At 48.8% G+C, this 24,910-nt stretch overlaps 4 protein-coding genes across 4 annotated transcripts; 3 read left to right on the forward strand and 1 right to left on the reverse strand.

The window, feature by feature from the left end:
- Nucleotides 1–193: 193 nt before the first annotated feature.
- LOC117894264 (adult-specific cuticular protein ACP-20) lies at nucleotides 194–928 on the forward strand. The gene has a single exon (XM_034801218.1). It carries the CDS (start codon nucleotides 213–215, stop codon nucleotides 795–797), a length of 585 nt encoding a protein of 194 aa, XP_034657109.1. The 5' UTR covers nucleotides 194–212; the 3' UTR covers nucleotides 798–928.
- A 934-nt stretch (nucleotides 929–1,862) lies between these two features.
- Nucleotides 1,863–6,990, forward strand: LOC117894257. The gene is made up of 3 exons (XM_034801211.1): nucleotides 1,863–1,892; nucleotides 3,152–3,310; nucleotides 5,677–6,990. The coding sequence occupies exons 1-3, from the start codon at nucleotides 1,881–1,883 to the stop codon at nucleotides 6,883–6,885; spliced, it is 1,380 nt and encodes a 459-aa protein (XP_034657102.1). The 5' UTR covers nucleotides 1,863–1,880; the 3' UTR covers nucleotides 6,886–6,990.
- A 5,969-nt stretch (nucleotides 6,991–12,959) lies between these two features.
- On the forward strand, nucleotides 12,960–18,037 carry LOC117893334 (fibroin heavy chain). Its single transcript, XM_034799924.1, has 8 exons — nucleotides 12,960–12,965; nucleotides 13,532–14,147; nucleotides 14,222–14,745; nucleotides 14,986–15,456; nucleotides 15,613–16,780; nucleotides 16,842–17,260; nucleotides 17,325–17,577; nucleotides 17,629–18,037. Exons 1-7 carry the CDS (start codon nucleotides 12,960–12,962, stop codon nucleotides 17,568–17,570), a joined length of 3,450 nt encoding a protein of 1,149 aa, XP_034655815.1. The 3' UTR covers nucleotides 17,571–17,577; nucleotides 17,629–18,037.
- Nucleotides 18,038–19,559: 1,522 nt separating this feature from the next.
- LOC117894255 (dynactin subunit 1) lies at nucleotides 19,560–24,228 on the reverse strand. The gene is made up of 4 exons (XM_034801208.1): nucleotides 23,647–24,228; nucleotides 23,391–23,585; nucleotides 21,470–23,336; nucleotides 19,560–21,402 (listed from the first exon to the last, which is right to left on the reverse strand). The coding sequence occupies exons 1-4, from the start codon at nucleotides 23,986–23,988 to the stop codon at nucleotides 19,793–19,795; spliced, it is 4,014 nt and encodes a 1,337-aa protein (XP_034657099.1). The 5' UTR covers nucleotides 23,989–24,228; the 3' UTR covers nucleotides 19,560–19,792.
- Between the last annotated feature and the right edge of the window lie 682 nt (nucleotides 24,229–24,910).

The raw sequence follows: 24,910 nt of genomic DNA on the forward strand, positions 1-24,910 counted from the left end.
AGATTTTTTATGGTGCTCAATGGCCAATAACAATAATGGTAGATAATTATGAATTAGTAAAGTAATTAATAAATTTGCCAACACGAATGGTGAATGGCTTAGCCAAGAGAATGACCACCCGATGGTTTCTTTGGGTTTCTGGCTATAAAAACCAGCAGAGAACCCACCAAGAACCAGCAGACCTCATCAAAGGTTCGACAGCAACGATCAAAATGAAATATTTCTGCTCTGCTCTGGTGCTGGGCATGTTTGTGGTTGGAAGTCTGGCAGCTCCCTATGGAGGACACGCGACCAGCTACAGTGTGGTGACCAAGCACGAGGAGCCGGTGCACAAGGGTCATGGATACAGCTACGATCACGACGTGATCAGTGCGTATGGAGGTGTCTACGGGCACGGGTATCCCAGCCATGGCTATGCCGGCTACGAGAAACACGAACCTCACCATTATCCCAAATATCATTTTGATTATGGAGTCAAGGATGCCCATACTGGTGACCAGAAGAGCCAGTGGGAGACGCGTGACGGCGACAAGGTCAAGGGCAGCTACTCTCTGAAGGAGGCCGATGGCACGACCCGCGTCGTGGAGTACACAGCCGACGATCACAACGGCTTCAATGCAATTGTCAAGAAGCTAGGCCACGCCCATCATCCTCAAGTCTACCAAAAGGGATACGGGCTAGGCGGCATCTATGGGGCCGACTACGGCTACGGACATGATGTGGCGCACTTTGGCGGCTATGGACACGGCGGACACGGTCATGCCAGTAGCTATGTGAGCGTGAAGCAGCTGCACTGATTGACGGAACCGATACACTAACAATGGAACAACATACGAGTACATATTTATATTTATCTGACCCAGAACCAGCTCTTTATACACATACAGTATTTTTATTGAAATACATAAGCAAAAAGTTTTAATAGCCGCCCATCAAAATTTGAATTTAAATACGAAAATCTGAAGGAAATCTCTCCATGATAAGCCAATAATCCGGTCGGGTTTTAGTCCGCCTGGGAAAATTTCGCCATGCTGTGGCAAATGGCCCGATCAAAGCTTCACCACCATTGATCAAATGCTATGTTATAGTCGCTCCGACTTGATTTTAATACGGATAACTAGGATTAACAGGCAGAGCAGAGACACATTCGCAGAGCAAATCGCCATTAATTTATGTAAAGTCGAAACGTAATGCTGGCAGATATAAATTTTATAATGCCATTAGACAGCTGTAGCGAAGCGTTGACGACGACAACGTGGTAACGGCAATAGCAACAGCCACAGCAACTGCAACGACGACTTTTACTTGCTGCTGAAACCAAAAGTTGAGACGGCCAAATTGGTGTGGCACGGAATGAAATGAAATGAAATGGAAGCCGGGCCGGGCCGGGCGGCCAGTCAGGGAGCTAGTCGTGATAGCGAAACGGGTTTCCTCCGCACCGGAGAGCCTCGGAGAGCTTCAAATAATTGTCAATTAGACTGGGCTTAGGAAGCGACAAAGCCGACCCACACTGCAGCATCCACACTGCAGCTGCTGCAGCGCATCGCTGTTGTTTTTTTGTTGCACGTCTCTCTGGCAGGTTGGCAGTGGAAGTGGAACCGGTGAAGCCGGAAAATCTTGTCGCCGGGAAAACGAAACCGAAGCTTTGTGCCGGGCCTGACTTCGTCTTCATCTATAAATACTTTTGCAATGCCGCGCAAACGCTTTAATTACGGTTTTGTCCTTGACATTGAGACTACGACGAGGAGCAGCAGCAGCACCAACGGCAGACACAGCAGTCGAGCGACTGCAGCGCGTTTTGCCAGCGTTTTTAAACGCCCAGTGAATGTGTGCAAGTGTTTTTTTAAATAATATACAAATTGAGGAAATTATTAAATAAAATGAGACTTTATGTAAGTTTTGGGCTAAACCATCTTTTAAAAAAGGGTTGCGTTGATATTGACCAACAAAAAGCAGATGTCAAGCGAAAGTTAAGCAAACAAAAACTTTCACTTTTGAGTGAAAGTCGTGCAAATGTCCACGAATGCAAATGCACAAAACTAAAGACAATAATGCAATGAGGAAGCCATAGGAAACCATAAAGAACAAAAGTGAAACATGAATAAGAATCAGTTGGAAATCAATTTGAAATTTTTAAACATTTTCAACTTCTTATATTGACAGCATTTAGAGGACTTCTTTCCTCAATTTAATATTTATGTTGCTGTCTTGGAGTAATTAAACTGTTTCAAATGAATCATGTTCATTTTTTTAATGGTTTCCGTTTTGCTTTGTCAAAACGGATTCCAAATAATTTGTTAAGCAGCAATCAATCGAAATGCTTGACATGCCATTCTCGTCAAATATGCACATGGCTTTGGGGGCTCTCAGTGTGCTAATTAAACCGAGTCAGTGCCAAATCTCAATTCCCCCTTAACGGCAGAGCTGGACACATGCCAATCGAGAGGCTGGGGCGATCCGATGACTGCGACTGATCTCGAAACCGAAAAAATCAAATCAAATCAAATCGAAATATCCAAAAAAATATTTTGCAATTTTCAAAAGAAACCAATGCATGGCAAGGCAATTGCAATTGGGAAAATTGAATTGTACAGTGCAAATGGTCGGCATCCTGCCAGACCCGTTTCCATCTCGAAATCGAGATTGGACACACTAGAGTGCCAAGAGGAACGGTACGAAACGGAGCAGATCAGCGCAGAGTCAGGCTACTGGTCTTAAGCAAAGCCATCAATCTCCAAAAGTTTTCGCCGGGCTCCAGACAAGCATTCGCTGTCATATGCGCGGTACAAATGTGCCTCGGTGTCTATCTGTCTGCCTAATTTTGGACAGCAAGGTGTATTTTGCCATTACCATTTGACAACTGTCACAACGCTGTATGACATGGTCTGGGATGTGGTTTCTGCTGGGACTTTAACTGGGGGCCTCCGTTCGTTGTCCAATTAATTTTTGCGACTCCTTATTTTTTTCTTTTGCTGCTCCCGCAGATTTCCTTTGGGCCTGGCCAGGCCGGGCCGGCCAAAGCTCGCGTAATAATTTTGTAGGCAATTTATTAACTGTTTGGTGTGTTTGCTTAACTCGTTTTATCGCTCCGTTTATTAAGCGCTCGTCTGATAAAAACGCATTCATATTTCGCTTAAATGCCTTTTTGCAGATAACCAGCCATTTGCCGCCCCTGCTGCGTGCCCTCCTCCTGCTGCTGGCCCTGGCCTGCCTGGGGACACGGCCCGCTCCCGTGAACGCAGTCCGGGGCGGGGCACCTGTTGTGGTCGCCGACGACGATGATGAAACCATGGAGTATGCCCCGCAATATGTAAGTGAACACACAGCACAGCACAACACAGCAGCCCCCAAGGAAATATTACGCATGTGTATCCATTGAGCATACTAAAAAAATGTGTGTCAGGAATATCTATTCATATTCACACAGGTACTGTGGCTCAAAGTTTGAAAAAGAGTGCGCAAAATGAGAGGCTGTGCTTCGATTAATGGCGAAATAGGAGAGAATTAACTAAATTAACGTTTTAAACCCCCAGAAGTATTGCCAATCCCACAAATCGCCATTGATTAGACAACTTTAATCCGTACGCTGCATTCCGCTCTTTCAATCAGCAACGAAAAAATTATCGCCTAACGACTTTTGAATCGAATAAATCATGACAGCTCACAGTTAATTAAAGATTTGATCAATCTATCGGAAAATGGACCGGACGAACAACGATTAATACATCAAAAGCGATTCATAAATACCTTTGCTAATCTTTGGATCATGGAAAACGCATTTTCCGCCATTGAAAGTGAATGTTGTTCCATGCGTACCTCGTATGCGAAATGTTCAATATCTCTCTCGATGCCGCCCACATAAATCAACTTGTTGGCCGTACAGGCCCCAACTGCAGGCCGACCCCGACCATTGTCTTTTCTGGTATGGACAGAGAGGGGGGATACAGGTGGGGCGGTAGCCGAAAATGCGTTTTGCGTGCACACACGATCGTTGAATTCGACAGCCCGGGGGCGCCATATAAGGCCTGCTGCTGCACCTACGATCTCGATCGAGATCTCTGTCTCTCCGTCTCCGTTCCAGCAACGAAGCGAAGCGAAAGGAGGCCCCGTGGCAAGATTGAATTCTTTTCTTTTGTAACTGTTCAGGCTGTGACAAGGTGCGTTTTCGTTTTCCGAACAACAGCAACAAAAATGCTAAAATGTTTTCCATGCTGTCTGTCTGTCTGTCTGTCGCGCCGATGGGGTAAACGCCTTTGGAACTGTCGGGATTGTCAGAAATTTATTTTTGATTTGCCTGTTACCTGTTGCTCCCACGATCTGTCGTGCGATTTGTTGTCAAAATGTTGACAACGCTGCGTATGCGTAATTTGCATGTAATTGTGGATTGATATTGCGCATACGCCCAGTCGGACAAATCATAAATTGTTCAACCATATATATTTTTGCACATTTATCTCATAAATTTATGAGTTAGAGTTCACACGCACCCACAAAAAAGAGCAGGCAATTGACCACCAACTGGGGAGTGGAACTACATACAGTGCGCGGTGCTTGCTACTCGCAATGATCTCCTGGGTGGCCCCGCTGCTCTGACTTATGCAACTCTTATTAAAAACTCTATATATATGTATGTATATATCTTAAAGTATATACAGCTGACTGACTGCTCAGGTTACACTCGCTTGTAATCATTTGTTTTGTCCGGACAGCGACAGCGGCCAGAGAGTTAAAATTGATAGGCAGCGAACAACTGCAGCCAGCAGCAGCAGACAGCAGCCAACTACCACGACCAGCAGGCAGCAGGCAGCACCAGCATCGCTGCTGCATTTGTATGCGTTTTGTGCGTGGCCATTTATGGACGTCTGCGCTTAATTGAAGCCAGAGCCAAAGCATGCGAAAAACTTTTGCAATTTGCCTTAAAAACCAAAAGGTGCCAAAAAAGAAGGGGAAAACACAGAGAGACACACACCACACTCACTGCTCGGTGAAGGAGAGAAACATACAGCCGACTTGTCCGAAATGACAACGAATGCTCTACATTTTTATATTAATTGAATTTATGTAAATTTTTGTTACGGCTATTTAGTTGCTCGCTTTATGGGGTTAATGCGTGGTGAGCTGCCCATAAATAACAATCTAAAATGTCATTTAAGATTCTTTGAAAGCCATTTGCGTTTAGACACTGTAATTAGTGCACTGATATGATTACAACTTTATTTAAATATTCTGATGTGGATTCTGATGTTGATTTTCTAACAAATCAAATCAAATCTAGATCCCTTTCGATGAGGTCCAACTAAATACTTAATTAAATACGCTTTGCCTTCAACGGCGGCTTCAGATCAAAAGAACACCCAATCCCCCAAGTTACCAGAGTGCCGAACACCCAACCCAACCCAATGCCTCTCCTTCAGTGGCTCTCAAACTGTGCACAGCGCGATTTTTGCCTTGACACAAAAAAGTTGCATTTGTTTCATTTCATTTTTTCGTTGGCTTGGAATTTTTTCTTTTTTTGTCATGAAAACTTTGACATAGCCATTGGGGTCTAGCTGTACAATTTTCGAGGTGCGGTTTGGGCCATGGGAGCGATTTCGCGTCGAGAAACACGCGTATCTTTCAGTGCGTTTTGGCCAACGATGCTAAATAAGAAATGTCTTTAATCTTTCTCGCCCTCAGGAACATCCGGGATATGCGTTCAGCTATGGCGTCAAGGATCTGCACACGGGCGATGTAAAGTCACAGTGGGAATCACGCGATCAGGACGGTGTCAAGGGTCACTATAGTATCCTCGAACCGGATGGCTCAATACGCACCGTTCACTACACGGCAGATGCCAAGAAGGGCTTCAATGCCATTGTCAAGACGGTGGGCGCCAATTCCCATCCCATCACGGAGGAGACGCCGGAGGGCAGCAATCAAGTGAACGACGACACCAGCCAGTCGAAGATCAATCACTACAGCAAGGACCAGGAACACATCGTTCTCAGTTCGGACATCAAGCAGCAGAAGCGGCCCATTGAAGATCTCACCCACTCACACCCGAAAATTCCCAGCCTGGTGGAGATCAAGCCCCATGCCCGCATCAAGCAGGTGCCCATGGAGCTGGAGCCGGGCATTCGCGATCGTCTGCAACAGGCCCGCGACAACTACTACAAAGAGATCGCTGCCGCTCACAAGCTGGAGAATGAGTACGCACAAAAGTTGGAGAGTGACTATGCCCAGAAGTTGCAGCCCAGCTATCCGGTGCAGGAGGGCGATTGGAAGGCGGTGATAGTGAATGAACCCAAGGAGTACCGACCACACTACACCACCAGCTCTCCCCAGCACCAGCACCCGCTGCAGTCGCAGCACCAGCACCAGCATCCGTACTATGACTACTACAAGCCCAAGGAGGTGCCCCACAACTATATTCACAAGGCATCTCCGCCACAGCAGGCACTGCACACCAGCTACTCACCCTCAAAGCCGCGCCAGAGCCTGCCGGAGCCCATCTCCAACCACATCCATCAAAAGAAGGTGGTGCACACCACGCCCGGCCTGAAGCACTACAAGTACAAGGGCGTGGCCAAGACGTACGTGCGCCCCGAATACTCCAGCTATTTCCAGCGCAAGCCAAAAAAGCTGAGGCCGCATCCACAGGCAGGTTTGGGTCCCAAGCCACGTCCCCAGCGGCCGCAGCAGGCAGGTCCCGTGCTCTTCCCCGAACTGCTAGATGATGAGTTCGAGGATTTTGAGGAGGAGGTTGACGATGATGAGCAAGGCGTCGCATCAGCAAGCCTCGTGCAGAGCATGGTGCGGAAGGACAAGAAGCACATGGTGCCCATGTATGCGGGCGGGCACAGCTTCAAGGCGGCCAGCAGCCACCGAGATTTGCGTGGAGTGTAGATCTTAGAACTGTTGTAGTGTTTCCTTCTTTATTTATTTGTTGTTCGACCTAATTTATTGCTACGTTTAGTTGTTGTGTTTTAAATAAATGAATTTGTCTCTAAACGAACGCTCCCCGAAATGGAAACCAAATCCCCGATTTTCCGCAGCTGCACTTGTCGGGGATTTACCATCATAAATCATAGAAGTCAGGCCAAACAATTATATTGAACAATACGCAAGAAATTCGTGGGCTGACAGGAAATTGCTAACAAGCATAGCAGCGATCTCTGACTTCTGATCTCTGTCTCTCGCAGTGGGGCCCAACCTCCAATTGAGTTTTCTGATTATTCCATGCGGCGGCATGGCAACGCCATCCAACAACGAAAGCGACAACCATAAATTAACACCAATTCGCATTAATTATTCCAAGTCGGCAACGCAACTACAAAAAAGCCACAAAAGAGTCCACGAATTAAGCGAGGGAATACTCTATCCTAGAGCTGGGAAAGCAGTGCGTTAGAATTAGATCATGGATCAATCATTGCATAGTCTGAGGGAAGTTCAGTGATCTAATAAATGATCCATTAAAAACCAATTCACATACTAACTACAGCTTTTCCCCACTTCCCCTACGTGTGCATAATACCTCTGTTAAGTAAGAGCAAGACTGCAGTAGTAGCTCTGAAATGCATACAATTTGACAGCAAATTATGCCGAATGCAATATGCTCGTGCCATGCAGGCATTTCGGAGAATTGTCTCACATTTGTTTAGCCAGCTAATTGCTCTTGGCCAACGTTCTCTGCGCGGGCATCCTTAAAAGGTGTGCGTGTCAGCGGGGCAGCTTTTCCACTGCCCGCCACTCAAAACGGATCGGATCGGCATCGGCTTCGGTTTGGCTTGGCTTGGCCAACTACTGCAGTAAGCCGCAAACCGGATCCAACTCTCAAGAGTCAACCAGATATGAGTGCAGTGCAGCTGTGAGTCATAACTACATACGTTCAATGTCGGCATATCGGAGGCGGCGCCTAATCTAGAAGATTGTAAATTATTTAATTGGGAGCGTTTGCGTTGCCAACGCCTCTGCACACACCGATGCACTCTGCTTGAGCGAATCAATCTGAGAATTTTCTGCACTCTAGCGATTGTCAGACATTTCTCACGCGACCATAAAATGCGCAAAAGTAAGTTGTGATCGCCGTCTATGAGCATCCATTTGGAATCGGCTTAGTTTTTATTGGATTCACAGTCGAAGTATGAGAAACTGGTTCGCCTAGAATGCAACGGCAATGTGGGAGCAATTTGCATATAAGCAATCAATTTTTTGTGTCTCCCTCTTCATTTGACACTTTGCTCCCTGTAACGCACTCGATGGAGTCAGCCCCACCAGTCACACACTCAGAGTCCATGCCAAGACTTAAATTTATGCAACAAAATTGCAAGAAAATCCAAGTCAAATCCAAGTCAATGCCATACGCAAAACATACAAAAATCTTGAGTTGACAAAAAAGTGCCAGTACGAGTACGTGTACGAGTACCCCAAGTAATTAGAATACTTGATCTCTGGTCGAACTAGTTATGGCAGAGATTAGCTAAATTGGATTAGCCGCGACGACTATCTGGCGATCCGCAGGTGGGAGCAAGTGCAGCACAGAGCACTCATTGAGAATGCCGAAACGAATGCCTAATCTGTGTTAATTATGACAAATGTATCTGACACTCGAGACTAACTGAAAGTATGTTGCGGGGTTGACGTCAAGAGTTTCGCTTCAAGAGTTCTAAGGGAATTCCATGGGAACCAAATACATGGTCTACAAAAGTGATTTTAAATTTTATAAATAATTATTGCATGCTTAAAGTAGTCAGAGAACTTTTTTGTATTATTTTAAATTCCGAATAAACACAAAATGCCCAAATTTCCCGCAGCACAAGGAATTAGGCAACTGGCAGAATTTGCTGCCTACGTTTGGTTCTTCTCTGTTTACTCGGCAGCTTCACTTCAACGACTTCATGTTCTCCTCACACTTTCGATAGGCCACTCCAATGCCAAATCCTGCTCCAATCCAGACAGGCCAGCGACGACGCCGCGTGAACAACAGGGCAACTGTGGCACCCATCACAATGCCGCCAGCAGTCTTAACAAGGCCATCCGTAACGCAACGATTAATGTTTTCAACATAACGATTCTCGGACGAAGAAGACATCTTTCTAGTGTTTTTCTTAGATAATGGAAACAAATTTTGGCAGCAGCTCCTCTCAAATTCAATGAATTTTAACTAAAAATTCTCTGAAATTGATCTAAAAACAAAATGCTCCTTTTATGACTAAGAAATATGCAAAAAATGCACTGCAATTTGTGTCAAAATAATAAATATTAATTGGAAAATCCTTGTCACTGTGTAAAACCAACCTAACCAACAGAAATGTTATATTTAATTAATAAGCTTGTCAGCTGGGCCAATTGCCATCGGTGGTATCCACCTTAGCTGTCATCGTCCCTCAATCGCTGTGGCCGCATTTAATTAGCTGTCTACAAAGTCTGAGAGTCTGAGGTCTGCCACATGTTTGGTGGCACCTCTCAAACTGCCATCGCTGCCACATTGTCCCTGACTTGCGGGGTCTGCTCTGACACCGCATGCCGGGTAAATCAATTAAAAACCACCAAAAAAAAAACGCATACCGCAACCCAAGCGCAACTCCTGGTATAGTCCGTATAGTCAGATGTAAAATCTAGGCGAAGCTTTATCCAAAATAAATCCGGCCATAAGCGGGCTGGCTGGCTGGCTGGAAAATTGATTGAGCAGCACACGCGTTGACATTTCAATTAGAAGCCCAGACGCAACATAAAAAATAAAAGAAAAATCACAGAAAAATGGTAGAAAAACCAAAGCCAAAACCCAAGACACGCAATCGCCTCCAAAGTGCAATTGGAAAAGAATGCCGATCCAGATCGAGAGCTAGTGCCACTAGATAAACCTTGTGAAGCAATTAAGTTCGCTGGACAGTGATTTCATGCGTCGATTGGTATCGGAGCATCGGCAAAATCGCCAAAATTGTGAGTGAGAGAGTGAAAGGCTGTCGAGGAGAAGACATGGATGGAGTCCTACTCCTTCCTTCAAAGAGTTTCGATACTTTTTCCAAGTGAACCACTACGGCCGCTGCTGTTAATTGAACATGAAACATGTTTTGGGGCTGTCGGCCCCAGCTTTTCTTTTTCTGTATGCGGGGTGTGCTGTATGCTGTTTCTTTTTAGCTGTTACTCGCAACAGTTTTCGCAATTTTATTGAATTTTAATTTTTCAACATTTGCAAATGCAAAGACAGCCGAAAATCGAGTGACCAGTCAGCTGCGCTCCGATTTTAACCTACTTCAGAGGCATTGCTGGACGAGTTTACTTTAGTTTAGGCCACGCATTTGTCACACACACGCACAGATCGGCAACTGCAACTTCCACTTCGACTACGACTGCGACTGCAAAGGGGTTGCGTAAGATTTTGGTGGAACGAGAGAGCAGGAGATTTTATAGAGTCACAGCTGGCCATGGTGCTGGCTCACGACCATGCCTACTTAACATCATGACGAAATCCATCGCCCAAATATCGCCCCGACACTCCTCCGCCTTCTCCTCCTCCTCCTCTGCTCCCTTTCCTTTCGGTTTTTAATTGAAAAATCTTGATTTTCGCTCGAGCTGTAGCCATGTGCCGGATCATTTACATATAACTTTATACGCATTCGAGTATATCAGCGAATCCTACTATATCTAGATGGTTTGTCGTTCATTCAATATCGCAAATGGGCCGGACCAAAAGCCAACACCAGATCGTGTCGTACACAGCCGTTGCGCTGCGCAAACATTTCAAAATTTGCCAAACATATTTATAAAATTGCTGATTTTATGTTTCTTGCGCTCGAATCTGCAAACTCAAATCTGGACTAAGAATTCTACACACGAATTCTACCACATATGATTGGAGAAATAAGTAAACTTAAAACCAGTTTAGTTAGAGTGCAAATATCGCTGCGAATATTGCGTGTATTCTCGTAAAAAGTCGTACAATATTTTGAGAAAGGCCGTTGGGGCTGGGCTGGGCCTAAGACTGCGAATGCGACTGGGACTGGGTGTGTGTGCACAACATGGCGTATGCGTGCTGCCAGCGGGGCATTCACATGGCAGTAGCAGTAGCCGCTGCAGGATTATCGAGAGCTGAAACTGAAACTGGAGCTTAAAATTATGAGTTTAGGTAGCTTATGGCCTGTGTTTATACATATGAGTGGAAAAGCATTTTCCGCACCTCATGGGAAATTTATGCCGTCTATACGCTGGTGGGCGCTGGCTATGGCTTGTTTTATGTTGTCTTTGCCAAAAGGCAAACTCTGTGAAAGAAGTGGGACAGTTTGGGTTTGTTTCTGGTTATATAAGATGGCAAAAGAAAGATGAGATATGCAATCAATTGGTTTTAATTGCTTTATGGCCTTAGGATTGATTGTTGGAAAGGATAGCCAATATGGAGAGAGCTTCAGTTGCTTTAGTTATAACCGTTTACAGATTTTCTTCCCATGAGAAACTGCAACGCAATTCCTTGCCCCATTAATACCCTTCAAGATTGAAGTGTCCAGTGAACAGATATAAACCATTAAGAGCCACACACAGACACACACGCACACACCCTCACAAAAGGTGACACTGGGTGCCATAGTGACCCTAATTGCCAACAAGTCAACACATTGGCCATATCTCCCAGCTATTCTATTAGTTATATATTGTCAAATATTATGTGGCAATGCGCCTTAGATCCAACTAATGCACAACCAAGGCCCAAGGCACAGTCCGACAAACCGACAGACACACGCATGATTGCACTCCATCCACTCCACAGGCCAAGAAAATTTATTGATAGCGACATTAATACCACAATTCTTGTTTTATTTCTCAGATACTCGCACTACTATTCACTGCTCTCTATTTTTGTGTGTTGTGTTGTGCTGTGCTGTGTGTGTGTGCTTTTTTTTGCGCCCGGACTGGGGGTCTTGCAAATTGCGTATGCATTTATTTTTGCCAGAGCTACACGCAATGGCCGCGATTAAAATCTAAATCAAATTAAGTCGCTTTAAAAGCATACGAGTATGCAAACAAAAATCAAGCAACAAAAATATCTCAAAAATCAAAAAATTGAGGCAAAGGCAACTCGGTGCAACAATGCACCACGCGCGATTTCTGAGCGGGGCTCTGTGTGTGAGTTGGAGCGGAGTGTGTGTTAGTTTTTTGTTTGATTTGTTTGAGCCGAGGCGTTTGACGAGAGTATGATCTAATAAAACGTTACCAAATGTGTGTGTGTGAGGCTGTGTGTTGGGCGAACGAGCGAAGGTGGGGCCGGGCCCAACAATTGGCTTGGCCAGGCAGGTTGCAGGTTGCAGTTGTGCAGTTTGCGAGAGAACTCCGAGACAAAGCTGCCTCCAAGCGAGAGCTGCAGTCGTTGCGGCAGTCATCAATTCTTCATCTGCACGCGCCAAAGTCTCAGCGCACCCGACTTGGCCTGGCCTGGCCCGAGCCGATCCGAAACGATCCGATTCGATTCGACTCTTTCCTTGCAGCTAGATCTATTTTTTTTTTTGTATTTTCTGCTATAAATATAGTTTTGTTTTTGTTTTTGTTTGTCGCTTTGTCGCCAAACTGGTGCGTGGCTGCGGCGCGCATGCGTGCGAGCTTTTTGTGCGAGTATTGGCCGACTGACCGAACGTATATAAGCGATTATAGGGCCGGGCTGGCCAACAGTCCAGTCCAGTCGGCCGCGCTGCCTTGCTCCACATCCCCGAATCGTTCCGAGCGTACCGAGCGTTCCGTTGCGTATCAGTCCGTTTCGTGTCGCGGGTCTACATCGAGTCCGTGGCGTGCTCTCGAGATTCCTATTGAGTCTCCCCCCCGAGTGTGTGTGTGTGTGTGGCAGTACATTTCGATCTGATCAAAGGATAATTTAAAGGATTGCAAGCTTGTGAATTCTTTTTTGAAAAGTGCAAATGTTGTGTCATTGACAAAAAGGATCCACACAGTTTCTTCTTCGATAATCCAGAGCCAACGAATTTATTAGTGGAAATATGAAGGTGGGTCCTTGATCTAATAAAAACTATGGCTTGACATACATATGTATATCAAAAGGATAATACAAGTTGATGAACTGATAAATGATTGATTCAATTATGTGCTGGAATTAACAATTTTCAACTCAAAACAAAGTGAAATTAAAAAGGATAATTGTGATTAAATATTTGAATGTTTCAAATGCAAAATTTGGGTGCACTTTCAACAGATTCAAATTAAATTGAATATATTATTCGATTTGTTGCTATTTACTGCAATTTAAAAATGATAGAAATTATGCTAAAATATTCTGTTTGAAGTATGTTTTAAAGATCCTTGGACTGCTTAAAAAATATGAACAAATTTAATGATATATAAACTAAACACAAATAAGTAAATTTATATTAAATGGTGGAATGTGCAGAGGGCACATCTTTACGTTCTTTGGGATCCTAAATATTATTAGCTTATCCTTTTGAATATCCTTTTTCAACTAAACTCATAAAGTGACGAAATTTTGAAATAATTTGCATGATTCCATAAACTATTCTAACTGTCTTCTCCCCACTTTCTTTCCCTCGCTTTGCAGTTCCATCTGATAGCATTGTTGGGCTTACTCGGCTCCGTGCTGGCCGATCCCTCAGCCCTGCCCTCACCGACACTGGCCCCACCGCTGCCGCCCTGTGTGCATGCTGCCACCTCCGGCTATGCCTATCCACCGCCGGCCGAGGTGAAGTTCTCCATATCGCCGGGCGTGACCAAGTACAGCCAGTCGCCGGCGATTTCCACGTACTCCGAGAACGGAAGGCTTCTGCACACATCGATCGGCAGTTCGGGCTCGTCCTACGAGTCCAGCGCGGGACTTGTGGGCCTGTCGCATGGCGGCCTCACCCAAATCGACAAGTACATAGCACCAGTGCAGAAAACTTTGTTCTCGCCATCGGGAGAGTACGGAGGAGCAGGAATCACCTATGCGGAAAAGTCACCGGCGGCCAAGTATGCGACTGTGGTGCCATCGGGCATCGAGATTAAGAATCTGGTGTCTCCGGCGCTGACCAAGACACTGCTGACGGCCCCGAGGCTGGATCATGGCTACCTGCCGCCATCTCCCGGTCTGAGCAAGGTGGCCACGTACACCTCTCCCGGATACAGCTACAGCTCGGGGACGCCAGGCATCTCAAAAGTGGCCACCTACTCGTCCCCGGGTCCGTCCAGCGTGCCCTACTATGCACCACCAGTGTCTAGCAAAGTGGAGACGTACAGCTCGCAGGGATATAGCTATGCAAAGGCCAGTCCGGGCTACTCCAAACTGGAGACCTTCAGCTCACCCGGCTACAGCTACGGCCAGCTCTCGCCCGGCCTCTCAAGATTGCAACCTACTCGCCCTCCGTCTCCTACGCAGCCCCGGCAGTAGCCAAGGTCTCTGCCTACGTCGCTCCGGCTGTTAAGCTGGCCACCACCTCATCCCTGCTGTCATCGCATGGCACGGGCTACTCCGCCAGCTATGCGCCAGCCCTCACCAAGTACAGCCAGGCGGCGGATGTTTCCCACCAGTTCATCTCCAAGCCCATAATTGCCGCCTATCCGGCGGCTGCTCCAGCCATTGCCACTTATTCCCCTGCTCCGACAGTCACCAAGATCGTCGGCAGCTATGGCGGATCCGCATCCGGTGGTGCTGTTTCGCATCAGTACGTGTCGAAGCCAGCAGTGGCCACCTACTCCTCAGCTCCTGCCATCGCCAAGGTTGCCACGTACGCTGCTCCAGCCTTATCCACGTACTCCTCAGGCCCCGCCATCACCAAGCTCTCGACCAGCTACGGAGCAAGTGGTGCCGGTGGCATTTCCCATCAATATGCTTCAGCTCCTGCCTATGCCTCCCCGTCCATTGGCACGTACTCTGCGGCTGGCCACGGAGCAGTCTCCCATCAGTATGTGTCCAAGCCAGCGGTCGCCACTTACTCGTCCGCTCCGGCAATTGCAAAGGTTGCGACCTACGCAGCTCCGGCAGTTGCTAGCTATGCGTCTGCCCCTGCCATCACCAAACTATCTTCGACCAGCTACGGAGGCAGTGGTTCGGGAGCCGTTTCCCACCAATATGTGTCCAAGCCGGCAGTGGCTACCTACTCCTCGGGTCCTGCCTATGCTGCTCCTGCCGTTTCCAAGGTGGCCTACGCTGCTCCGGTTGTTTCAAGCTATTCCTCCGGTCCGGTCGTGACCAAAGTGTCGACTGGCTATGGCAGTCACGGGGCAAGCTATGGAGCAAGCGGCTCGGGAGCAATTTCCCATCAGTATGTCTCCAAGCCGGCAGTGGCCACATACTCTTCGGGTCCTGCCATAGCCAAGGTAGCAACCTACGCTGCTCCTGCCATCTCAAAGGTGGCCACATATGCGGCTCCTTCTATTGCCACCTATTCCTCAGGCCCCGCCCTCTCCAAAGTGGCAACCTACAGCCAAGCGGCAGATGTTTCCCACCAGTACATCTCGAAACCCATTGTGGCTGCCTATCCGGCAGCAGCTCCAGCGATTCCCACGTACTCTGCAGCGCCAGCAGTCACAAAGATCGTCGGCAGCTATGGTGGATCTGCATCCGGTGGTGCAGTCTCCCATCAGTATGTATCCAAGCCAGCGCTTGTTGCTGCTCCTGCGGTAGCTAAGGTAGCCACATATGCTGCCCCAGCCGTTGCCACCTATTCCTCAGCACCTGTGGTAACCAAAGTGTCCACTGGCTATGGCGGAGGAGGAAGCTATGGGAGCTACGCTGGCAGCCATTCAGGTGGAGCCGTCTCCCATCAGTATGTGTCCAAGCCCGCAGTGGCTACCTATTCATCTGGTCCTGCTATTGCCAAGGTAGCATCCTACGCTGGTCCCACCATTTCCACATACTCCTCGGCTCCCACCCTCACCAAGATTGCCACCAGCTACGGCAGCAGCGGACACGGCGCCAGCTATGCTCCGGCACTTTCCAAGACCTATCTGCCAGCTGCTCCCGTTGCAACGGTTTCCAGTTATTCCTCAGGTCACGGCGGAAGCTACGGAGGAAGCGGCTCGGGAGCTGTCTCTCATCAGTACGTATCGAAGCCAGCGATTGCCACAATCTCAGCTGCTCCGGCAATTGCCAAGGTGGCCTATGCTGCTCCGGCTGCTGCCAGCTACGCTACGGCTCCTGTGGTCACCAAAGTGTCCACTGGCTATGGTGGAGGAGGAAGCTATGGCAGCTATGAAGGAAGCCACTCAGGTGGCGCCGTATCCCATCAGTACGTATCGAAACCCGCAGTAGCCACATACTCCACTGGTCCAGCCATCGCCAAGGTAGCATCCTACGCAGCTCCCAGCCTCACCAAGATTTCGACCAGCTACGGCAGCAGCGGCCACGGAGCCAGCTATGCTCCGGCCTTGTCCAAGACCTATCTGCCAGCTGCGCCTGCCCTCTCTGTGCCAGCACTGTCCAAGACCTATCTGCCAGCTGCTCCGGTTGCAGCGGTTTCCAGCTATTCCTCAGGTCACGGCGGAAGCTATTCAGGAAGCGGCTCAGGAGCTGTATCCCATCAGTACGTGTCCAAGCCTGCGCTTGTTGCTGGTCCTGCCATTGCAAAGGTGGCCAGCTATGCCGCGCCAGCTGTGAGCCACATCTCCACGGGTCCAGCACTGGTCAAGGTTGGCTCTCCCCATGGGCTGGGCTTGGGTATTGGCTACTCTGCCAGCGGACATGGCGCTGTGTCCACCCAATACGTATCCAAGCCAGCTGGAGCTGCTCTTCTGGGTGCTCCCTTGTCCTCTGGTCCGGCCTACGCTCTGGGAGGAAAGCTGGCCAGCAGCACAGCTTACGGCCTGAGTGCGGGTAAGTGGATTGATTGGCTGGGGAACACTCAAGGAAGACTAACCTCCACACTACTTTCCAGGCAAACTAGGACTCGGCTCGGGTCATGATGGTAGCTATTATGGAGCCATCTCTTTGGGTCACGCAGGCGTCTCCCCGGCCCTCAACTATCAGGGTCTTCTCACGCATGGCGGTAGTCTGTCCCATGGTGGTCTCGCTCATGGGGGTCTGTCCCATGGCGGTCTTTCCCTAGGTGGCTTGGCTCACGGCGGTCTGTCGTACGCTCCAATCACATCCTCCCATTTGGACTCATCGTTAAGTGGCTATGACCATGGTGTGGGTGGAATTGGACCTTTGGGTGCCGGTTTCTATCGCTATGCTCCGAGTGTGCCCACGTTGAGTGCACATGCCCCACTGCCGGCCACCGCCTATCTGAAGTCGGCGCCCGTGGCCCAGCCAGCCCTGCTCAAGGTGGTGCCGGAGAAGCATCTGGAACACTTTGTAAGTCCAACAGATTCCCACATTGAAGTGGCCCCCTATGAAAATTTCTCCTCTCCCATTCCAGGATGCACATCCTCGTTATGCCTTTGAGTATGCCGTAAACGATCCACATACGGGCGACAATAAGCATCAGCGCGAGGAGCGTGATGGGGACGTAGTCAAGGGCGAGTATTCCTTGGTGGAACCCGATGGCAATGTGCGCACAGTCAAGTACTATGCCGACTGGGAGACGGGCTTCCATGCCGAGGTCATCAACAGTCGCGATCAGGGCAAAATTGTGGCCAAGCGTCAGACGGCAGCCAAGTCGTGAGGTGAGCTCCTTCCCCTTTCCCAAAGCAGCTTGACACCACCATTACCATCTCTACCGTCCACAGCTCTACCCCAGTCACAATATTGTTTTGTTCGTTCAGCAACTGTAAATAGCCTCAAATTCAATCTTCTTCTCATTAAACATTAAACGTATTTATGTAAAACTCCACAACGATAACGATAAACCACAACCACGATGTCACACGGCCACCGCCATTTCTTGCCATTCTTGCCATTCTCTCTATATATCCATTTCCTGTCTAATTACTGACACCTGATCCTGATCCCTGTGCTCATGTGATAGGCGTTTGGTATTATATTGAACTGCTTGCGCTGCTCTCTCAACCCCGAATGCGCGTTTCTTATGCCTAACTATTTGTACATACCTAAACGGATTGATTGTATATTGATACAGATATATATATTGTAAATGTTGACTTCAAATAAACAAGATTTAAGAACGCCACAGTCGAGAGTGAGTGCTCGACAATGAGATTTAAATTGAATTCGTGACTCTAAACACCATCTGGGAGGGAAGGGTTACGAAGTCATAAAATTAAGAACATTATTATATCATTACAAGGTCATACATTGATCATTTGTGGCGGCCAGTACGATCTCTTCCTATCTCACTGGTAAAATGGAGGGCGAGTGATTTTGGCGTAGTGGTCATAAATATTTACAAATTTACGTATATTCAAGTTTAAATATATGTACATATGTACATACATATGCATGTATGAAGGAAAGTTCAATAGAGGTGAATAAAGTGAGCAGAACTATATCACTTACCTTTTGGGCACACATACATATGAAGCCGACGAATATGTGGATACGTCGGAAGAAGTAGCGGGATTGTCAGCTTACGTAACCGCGCGACGTTACGAGTGAATGATTTACGATTTACGCAAAAATAATTCGAATAAAATATATTGATATTATATTAAAATGAGGCCTAACAGGGCTGCAGTTCAAGCACACACACCAGCGAGGGAGGGGCAGATCACCAAGATGACACTCTTTTTTTTACAAGACAGCGTTGGCACACGCTTTTTCCAGGAGTTTTTTCTTTCACTTTTTGGGCCTTTTTCTCAAAAACTGCCCACTGTGCTGCAACCACTTCACTTTAACTAATACACTTTTCACTTTCACTTATCTCCAATTTGTCTGATGCCGCTCTGCCTTATTTATGCCATTTGGCCGAGAGCTGCCGCCGTTCTGGATCTGGAACTTTTTCTTGCACTTTCTGCTCCTTTTTCTTTGTACTGCAACACTTAATTTCACTGCACCACAAAACTGCATCTCCTCATTAAATCTCTGAACTGCGCTGCACCACAGCGCGACAATTTACCCGCTGGATTTTTCACCCTTTTTTCGATTTTCGCGACCCGAAACGCGGAGCTGACTTAAAACCACGCGCATGAAGCAACTATTTAATTGCATCATGAACACGCGCTTGTGCCGGCCGATAAATTTAAAGAGAGGGAGCGGCGCAGCTTTGAGTGCGTGGGAAGCTTAATTTCTAGAACATTCCATGCTCTCTCTCTGATGCGCTTTCTAATTGCTCTCTCATTTGACTTTGACTTTTGTGTTCACCCTCTTTTACCTCAAGAGAGCGAATGTTAGTGCGTTTGATGAATGACGACTTGTTAATGCAACGGTGAATGGCGAGAAGGGGAAAGCTCACTGCACATGTTTTGATAGGTTGTGGGAGAGGGGAGAGGGAAGCAGCGTAAACCATAAAGAGAGCTTGGCAGATTGCCTCCTACGCATTCAAATCTGCGCCGCTCTGACACGTTGTGCGTTTGATGAGTACTAATGCAACGGTGAATAGCCAGAGGGGGAAAGTGGAGTTCATCTGAGTTGGAAAGTGGTAGAAGAGGGCAGTGTAAGCATTGCAGAAAATAACAATTCCGTTATCCAATTGACATATGTATGTACATATAACCACCATAAAGGAATCCAAAAAGGTAACCAACTCAATGGGATTTCAATTTTTCTAAGTACGAGTACTGTAAATTTTCTTTAATACCGAATAAACACGAAATGAACTATTAATGTATAATTGTACAGTTTTGGCATACATAACTGTATGTATGTATAGATACCTGTTTCTGTATGTGTTTATATATAAGCAGCGAATCACATATGTATGTATTTACCTTTGCTATGATCGAAATTGAATTGGAATACTAGAGTGTTGTTTGTGTTGTTGTTGTGTGTTTAGAAACTTGGCCCAAATGCTCGACGCATATCCTCGCTTATGAAGAGTCCAAAGTCCGTATCCTTGGCCCGGTAGGGATGCTGTGTGCAATATGTCTGGAAGATATGACGCAGAACGCGGCTGCCCTGCAGCTCGATCTCACTGCGCCTCTGGCTTCCGGCTGGCCCCAGCTCGAGATGCGCTAACAGCCACTGGTTTTTCAGGGAGCGCAAATCCTTATCCAGGATCATCAGCTGACTGCTGCTGCTGCTCGCCTGAGGCACATGCAGGGGCTCCAGTGAGGCGAAAGTCTTGCGCATTTCGCTGCCCTGCAGCTGCACCCGCAGCAGCCGCTCCTGCCGCAGGGCGTGGTGCAGCATGTTCAGTTCCCGGTTGCTGCTCAGAGTGGAGCTCGTCACACAAGCACTGTCCGCCTGCTGCTGTTCCTGCCAGTGCTGCTGGGCTTGCTCCAGGCTCGCAATCTTTTCGGCCAGCATATTGATGGTCTGATTGAGGGCCGCCTCTTTGGAGAGCATGCACTGCTCCAACTGTTCGGCGGCCTCGGCTATGCTGGTGAGCATGTGGCACTGCTTGCTCAGCTGCTTTTCGGCCATCTCCTTGCGTATCTGCAGCTCCGAGTAGTCCTGCTGCTTCATCTTGGCTGTGTACTTGAGGGACTTGATCTCTTTGTCGCGCTCCCCCACCGTCTGCTCGAAACTCTTTACATCCTCGTAGTGGCGCTTCACCTGAGCGGCCCGCTCCTGCAGCGTATTGGTGGTCGGGTGACGCACATACTCCGTATTGACATCGGTGGACTCTAGTAGGGCGCAGAGTTCGTCCAGCTGCTCCTCCAGCAGTTGCATGCAACGCTGGCTGTAGGCATCCACTTCCTTCAGTTCGTCTGCCTCCTGAGTGGGGGCAAACTTATTGTAGTTGAGCACCAGCATCCGCCAGAGCTTCTCGTGGGCTATTCCCCCATTCGACTCCTTGCTGGCCTCGCGTGCTGTCGCCCCCAGTATGGTGATCAGTGCGCCGAGCGCCTCGTTGGCCTCCAAGATGCGCTGATACCGCGCACACTGCATGCCCGTCCAGGCGGCTGTCTTGCTGCCACTCAGCTTTCGCTGCAACTTCTTCAGCTTTTGCTTCTGGCTGCAACTCTGCTCCATCAGCAGCTGCATGCAGTGGAACGAAGCGGTCTGCTCGTGTCCCAGCTGTATGATCGTGTGCATCAGTCCCGCATTGGCATTCACGGCATCCAGTCCCGCCTCGTACACCTCTATCAGTGCCGCATACAGCTGCTGCTCGTCCAGCAACTCCACCAGAGCCTGCGGCGGCATCAGGTTCTGGTGCAATGCATTCACATAGTGCAACACTCTCTGAATCGGTTCGCAGTTGGTGTGCTCATCCAGGTGACCCGTCTTCAGGAGCCGCACAAACTCGTCCAGCTGCTGTTCCTGGATCTCCAGGTCACTGCGGTAGATGGCCGCATGGGTGCACAGCTCATAGTCGCAATGGTTGAGCCCGTGACGGAATTGCTGCAGCACCACCTGAAGACTCTTCAGCAGGTAGATGCACTGCGAGCGGAAGATGAAACGCTGCACGGAGTAACCCTCAAAGATGGCATCGCGACCTGCAGAGGAATATTGATAGATAAACAGTCACTCGACGGGTCAAACAACGCTCTGACGAACACTCACCAAACTCACAGGCCGTGGGAAACTTTTCGTTGATGGCCTGGCAGACGATGGTCAGCTTCTCGTTCATTCGTTCCAGCAAGAGCATGACCAGTACGACATCATGTTCACCGCCACGCAGGAGAAACTGTTCTGGGACAAACGCCAGAACGTGTTCCAAGTGCTGGCCCTGTAATCGCAGCTCCACGGCCTTGATCTGCTGCTCGAGTGCCCGTCCGTAGGCCTTGCTCACGCTGAAGATGTGCTGATAGTCGTTTTGGCTCTGATTCGAGGCCTCCTCCTGCTGCGACTCGTTGGCGCTGCTAAAGTCATCGATGGACAGCGTGCCGTCAGCCCTCAGTTGCAGCTGTTCTTGCAGCTGCCGGACAAGATCTCGGAACTTCATGATGGTCACATCTCGATCGTAGAGGCTCTCCATGGCGGCGTGCTTTTGCTGGTCGAGAATCTTCACCTGACCGCCCAGCTTGTCGATCTCCTCGCGCAGATCCGTCTCCAGTTCCTGGTTGCTTTCGATGAGCTGTTCCTGGATCTGTTCGAGGGCCTCCAGTTCGTTGACTTCGTCCTCCAGCAGCTTGACGCGATCTTCCAGCTCCAATTTGAGGCTTGCCAATTGTGTAACCATTGACTCGGCTCCGAGTGAGGCATCCACCTGCTCTTTTAGGTCCATCAGCTGCACCTCCATGTGGTCAACGCGTCGACTCAGCAGCTCCTTGATGCTCTTCAGTTCGTTTATTTCCGAGTGCTTGGTCTCCAGCTCCTTGTGCGAACGCTGCGCCTGCTGCTTCTCCTGGGCAAGGGTATCCCTCAGCCGGACCACAGTCTCGCGCAGACGCTGATTGTACTGCTCCAGGCGCAAGAACTCGCCGGCAGACTGGGGAGTAGCGCCGACTGCCGTCTGTTTCTCAGTCTTCTCGATGCGCTGGCCCTGATGCTCTTCCTGCTCCGCCTTGAGGATCTCCACGTCCAGAGTTAGTTCGTCATTGCGCTCCTGCGCCATCTCCAGCTCCATTTGCAGTGTCTCCATGCGCTCCTCAGCCATCTCCTTGTCCAGCGTTAACAGTTCTATGCTCTCGGCCACCTCGTCCAGTTCCCGCTTGTACTTGGAGACCGTGTCCTGCGCCTCCCGCAATTCATGTCTCGAGCGCTGCAGCTCTCGCTGGAGCAGCACATGCTGCGTCATAATCTGAGCCTTGAACTCCAACAGCTGCTCGTTCTGTATGCGAGTCCGCTCCAGTTCGAGCAGCCTCAACTTGTCTTCGCTCTTTTGTCCCCTCAACAGCTGCAGCTCCTCACGCAGCTGTCGCAGCTCCGGATTGTCCACAGGCTGCGACGGCGGCGGTGCCATTGTGCTCGGCGTTCGAAGTGCCGGACCCGGGGTGAACTGTGGCCGCAGTATCTCCAGGAAACCGGGCTCCACAAAGGCAGCAGGAGCCCCACGCTTCACCGAGCTCGTGGGACAGATACTCGTCTTGCTGCGCTTCGGCGCCAGAGCCAGTGGCACTGGCATGTTGAGCGTCAGCTGTGCCGTGGAGCTCTGCGCCTGAGCTGTTGTCGGCTTGGGCTGACTAATCCTAGTGGGCCGCAGCTGAGTATACGATGTGGAACGCCGCTGATTGCATGTCATTGCCGGAGGCGTCAATTGAGCGGCTGCGCTGTCGCCCTTCAGGAATGGCAGCTGACCGAGCGTGCTGGTTTGCAGCGGATTGGAGGCTGGCTGTGCTTCCTGTGTAGATTTTGTAGGCTTTTCTTTCTCCTCTGGTTTCGGTTGCTGAGTAACTGCTGGCTCCAGCTCTGTGGACTTCTCTGGCTGCATTTTTGACTGCTGTAAAGTCGCTGCTGGCTTTGGGTTCTCCTCGGCCTCCATGGGATTCTAGAGATGGATTCATTCAATTAATATATGAGATTCCCTCATGCCTGGACATACCTTGGGTAGCTGCAATGGTTGAGGTTGTGCTGCCAAGAACTTGCCAGATGTCTTGGCTAGCGTCTGTTCCTTTTGTGTTTGTCCTGGAGCCACCTTTGGCCTGTGCTGAGGCGAGGCTGAAGAGCTATTTGAAGGGGTGGTTGCCGCTTTGACTTTGCCAGATGTTGTGGCTGCCAGCTGCTCTCGCTGGTTATCCTGCATATAAAATAATATCACTCAAGATGGAAAATCCTTAGTTTTCCCTTTGATTACTCACCTGCTCATCCACCGACTTGCCCCCACTCCTGCGCAACAGCTTGGCTTTCACCGCCCCCTCGTTGCGTTGCATTTCATCGGTTTTCTGATTATCTGGCTCTTTCGGGCGCTCCTCAATCTTCAGCAGCTGCTGGCCACGCACAAAGAGACCACAATTGCGGGGGCACTTGAAGTAGGTGCTGCCTTGCAGGGTGCCATTGTTCTTGCCCAGCGGCTCGTCCAATATCACACCGAACCACAGACCGGCGGCGAAATTCGTTCGTCCCACATAGGCCACACGGCCCTGGAGATTTTTACCCGTTACCTCAACACGCTGGCCAAGTTTCGGTTGCTTGGGGCTCATCGTATGCGGGGCTTACGTCATTTTGTTAACTTTTGAACGGCCGGACAGCACAGTTGGATGAGCGGCGGTCCAATGGCGTGCCTAATCCCAGTTAGCAGTTTGCAAACTGCACTGCAAAAACCGATGCGAGGGCGAGGGCGATGCGAGTCAGCGTCATCATGTGTTTTGCGGGCCCCACCCCAGGCAGTTGCAGAGTTTTCCACGGCGCAGACTCGAGCAGTCGCTGGGTGGTGGTAGCTGGCCGGCCTCGTGGTAGTGTGGGCTAACGTGCGTGACTGTAACTGGTAACTGTTAATTTTGCAAAGGTTTCAATCGCTGCTCATTTTTGTAAGTCAGCCGCTTAACGCCGACGGCGCCCGCCGCGCTTGGCGGGTGCTGCCATGGGTGACGTGCCCTGATCCTCAAAAATCTTCATTAATTTATCCTCCTCGTGCAGCAGGTTCATCGCGGTCTCTGCATGTTCATAGTATTTATGATCATTTATTTTCTTACCATCCATATCATCCTCCACCAGATCCAATATGTTATTGGTGAAACCAATAATATCGCTAGACTCGCACTCGCAGACTTTGTCTTCATATTGGGTGTTATTGTGTCCCTTGCCAGCATGAGCCATTTTTAGAACGCTCTGATCAACCAGATCGGTGTCCTTCAGGATGCCTGTGATTTTCTGGTTTAACTTCTTTTTGATTGCATTGATGGGTCGCATGTCACTGTCCACTAAACGCTTGCAATGTTTACACTGGCCGATTACTTCCTTTGGCATTATTATGTTGGATATTTGTTGGGACAGTTTCGATTCGAAATGTAAGAGTAGAATGTTCCTACAGTTCCTATATTACATTTAGGTTTGTCGCTAGGGTTACTTGATCTGATTTATAATGTTTTCGTTTGCCTTAAAGGAAATATTTCTTACTGATTT

The sequence above is a fragment of the Drosophila subobscura genome, chromosome J, assembly GCF_008121235.1.
Source record: "Drosophila subobscura isolate 14011-0131.10 chromosome J, UCBerk_Dsub_1.0, whole genome shotgun sequence".
Taxonomy (NCBI): Eukaryota; Metazoa; Arthropoda; class Insecta; order Diptera; family Drosophilidae; genus Drosophila; species Drosophila subobscura.

Bases quoted from the DNA above. Each gene is read 5' to 3' on its own strand.
- LOC117894264 (XM_034801218.1), top strand. From the start codon at position 213: ATGAAATATTTCTGCTCTGCTCTGGTGCTGGGCATGTTTGTGGTTGGA.
- LOC117894257 (XM_034801211.1), top strand. The intron at 3,311-5,676 runs GTAAGTGAACAC...TCTCGCCCTCAG, and splicing joins TGGAGTATGCCCCGCAATAT to GAACATCCGGGATATGCGTT.
- LOC117893334 (XM_034799924.1), top strand. The intron at 14,746-14,985 runs CTCTCGACCAGC...GCCATCACCAAA, and splicing joins CAGGCCCCGCCATCACCAAG to CTATCTTCGACCAGCTACGG. The intron at 16,781-16,841 runs GTAAGTGGATTG...ACTACTTTCCAG, and splicing joins AGCTTACGGCCTGAGTGCGG to GCAAACTAGGACTCGGCTCG.
- LOC117894255 (XM_034801208.1), bottom strand. From the start codon at position 23,988: ATGAGCCCCAAGCAACCGAAACTTGGCCAGCGTGTTGAGGTAACGGGT. The intron at 23,586-23,646 runs GTGAGTAATCAA...TTTTATATGCAG, and splicing joins GCAAGTCGGTGGATGAGCAG to GATAACCAGCGAGAGCAGCT. The intron at 23,337-23,390 runs GTATGTCCAGGC...ATCCATCTCTAG, and splicing joins AACCATTGCAGCTACCCAAG to AATCCCATGGAGGCCGAGGA.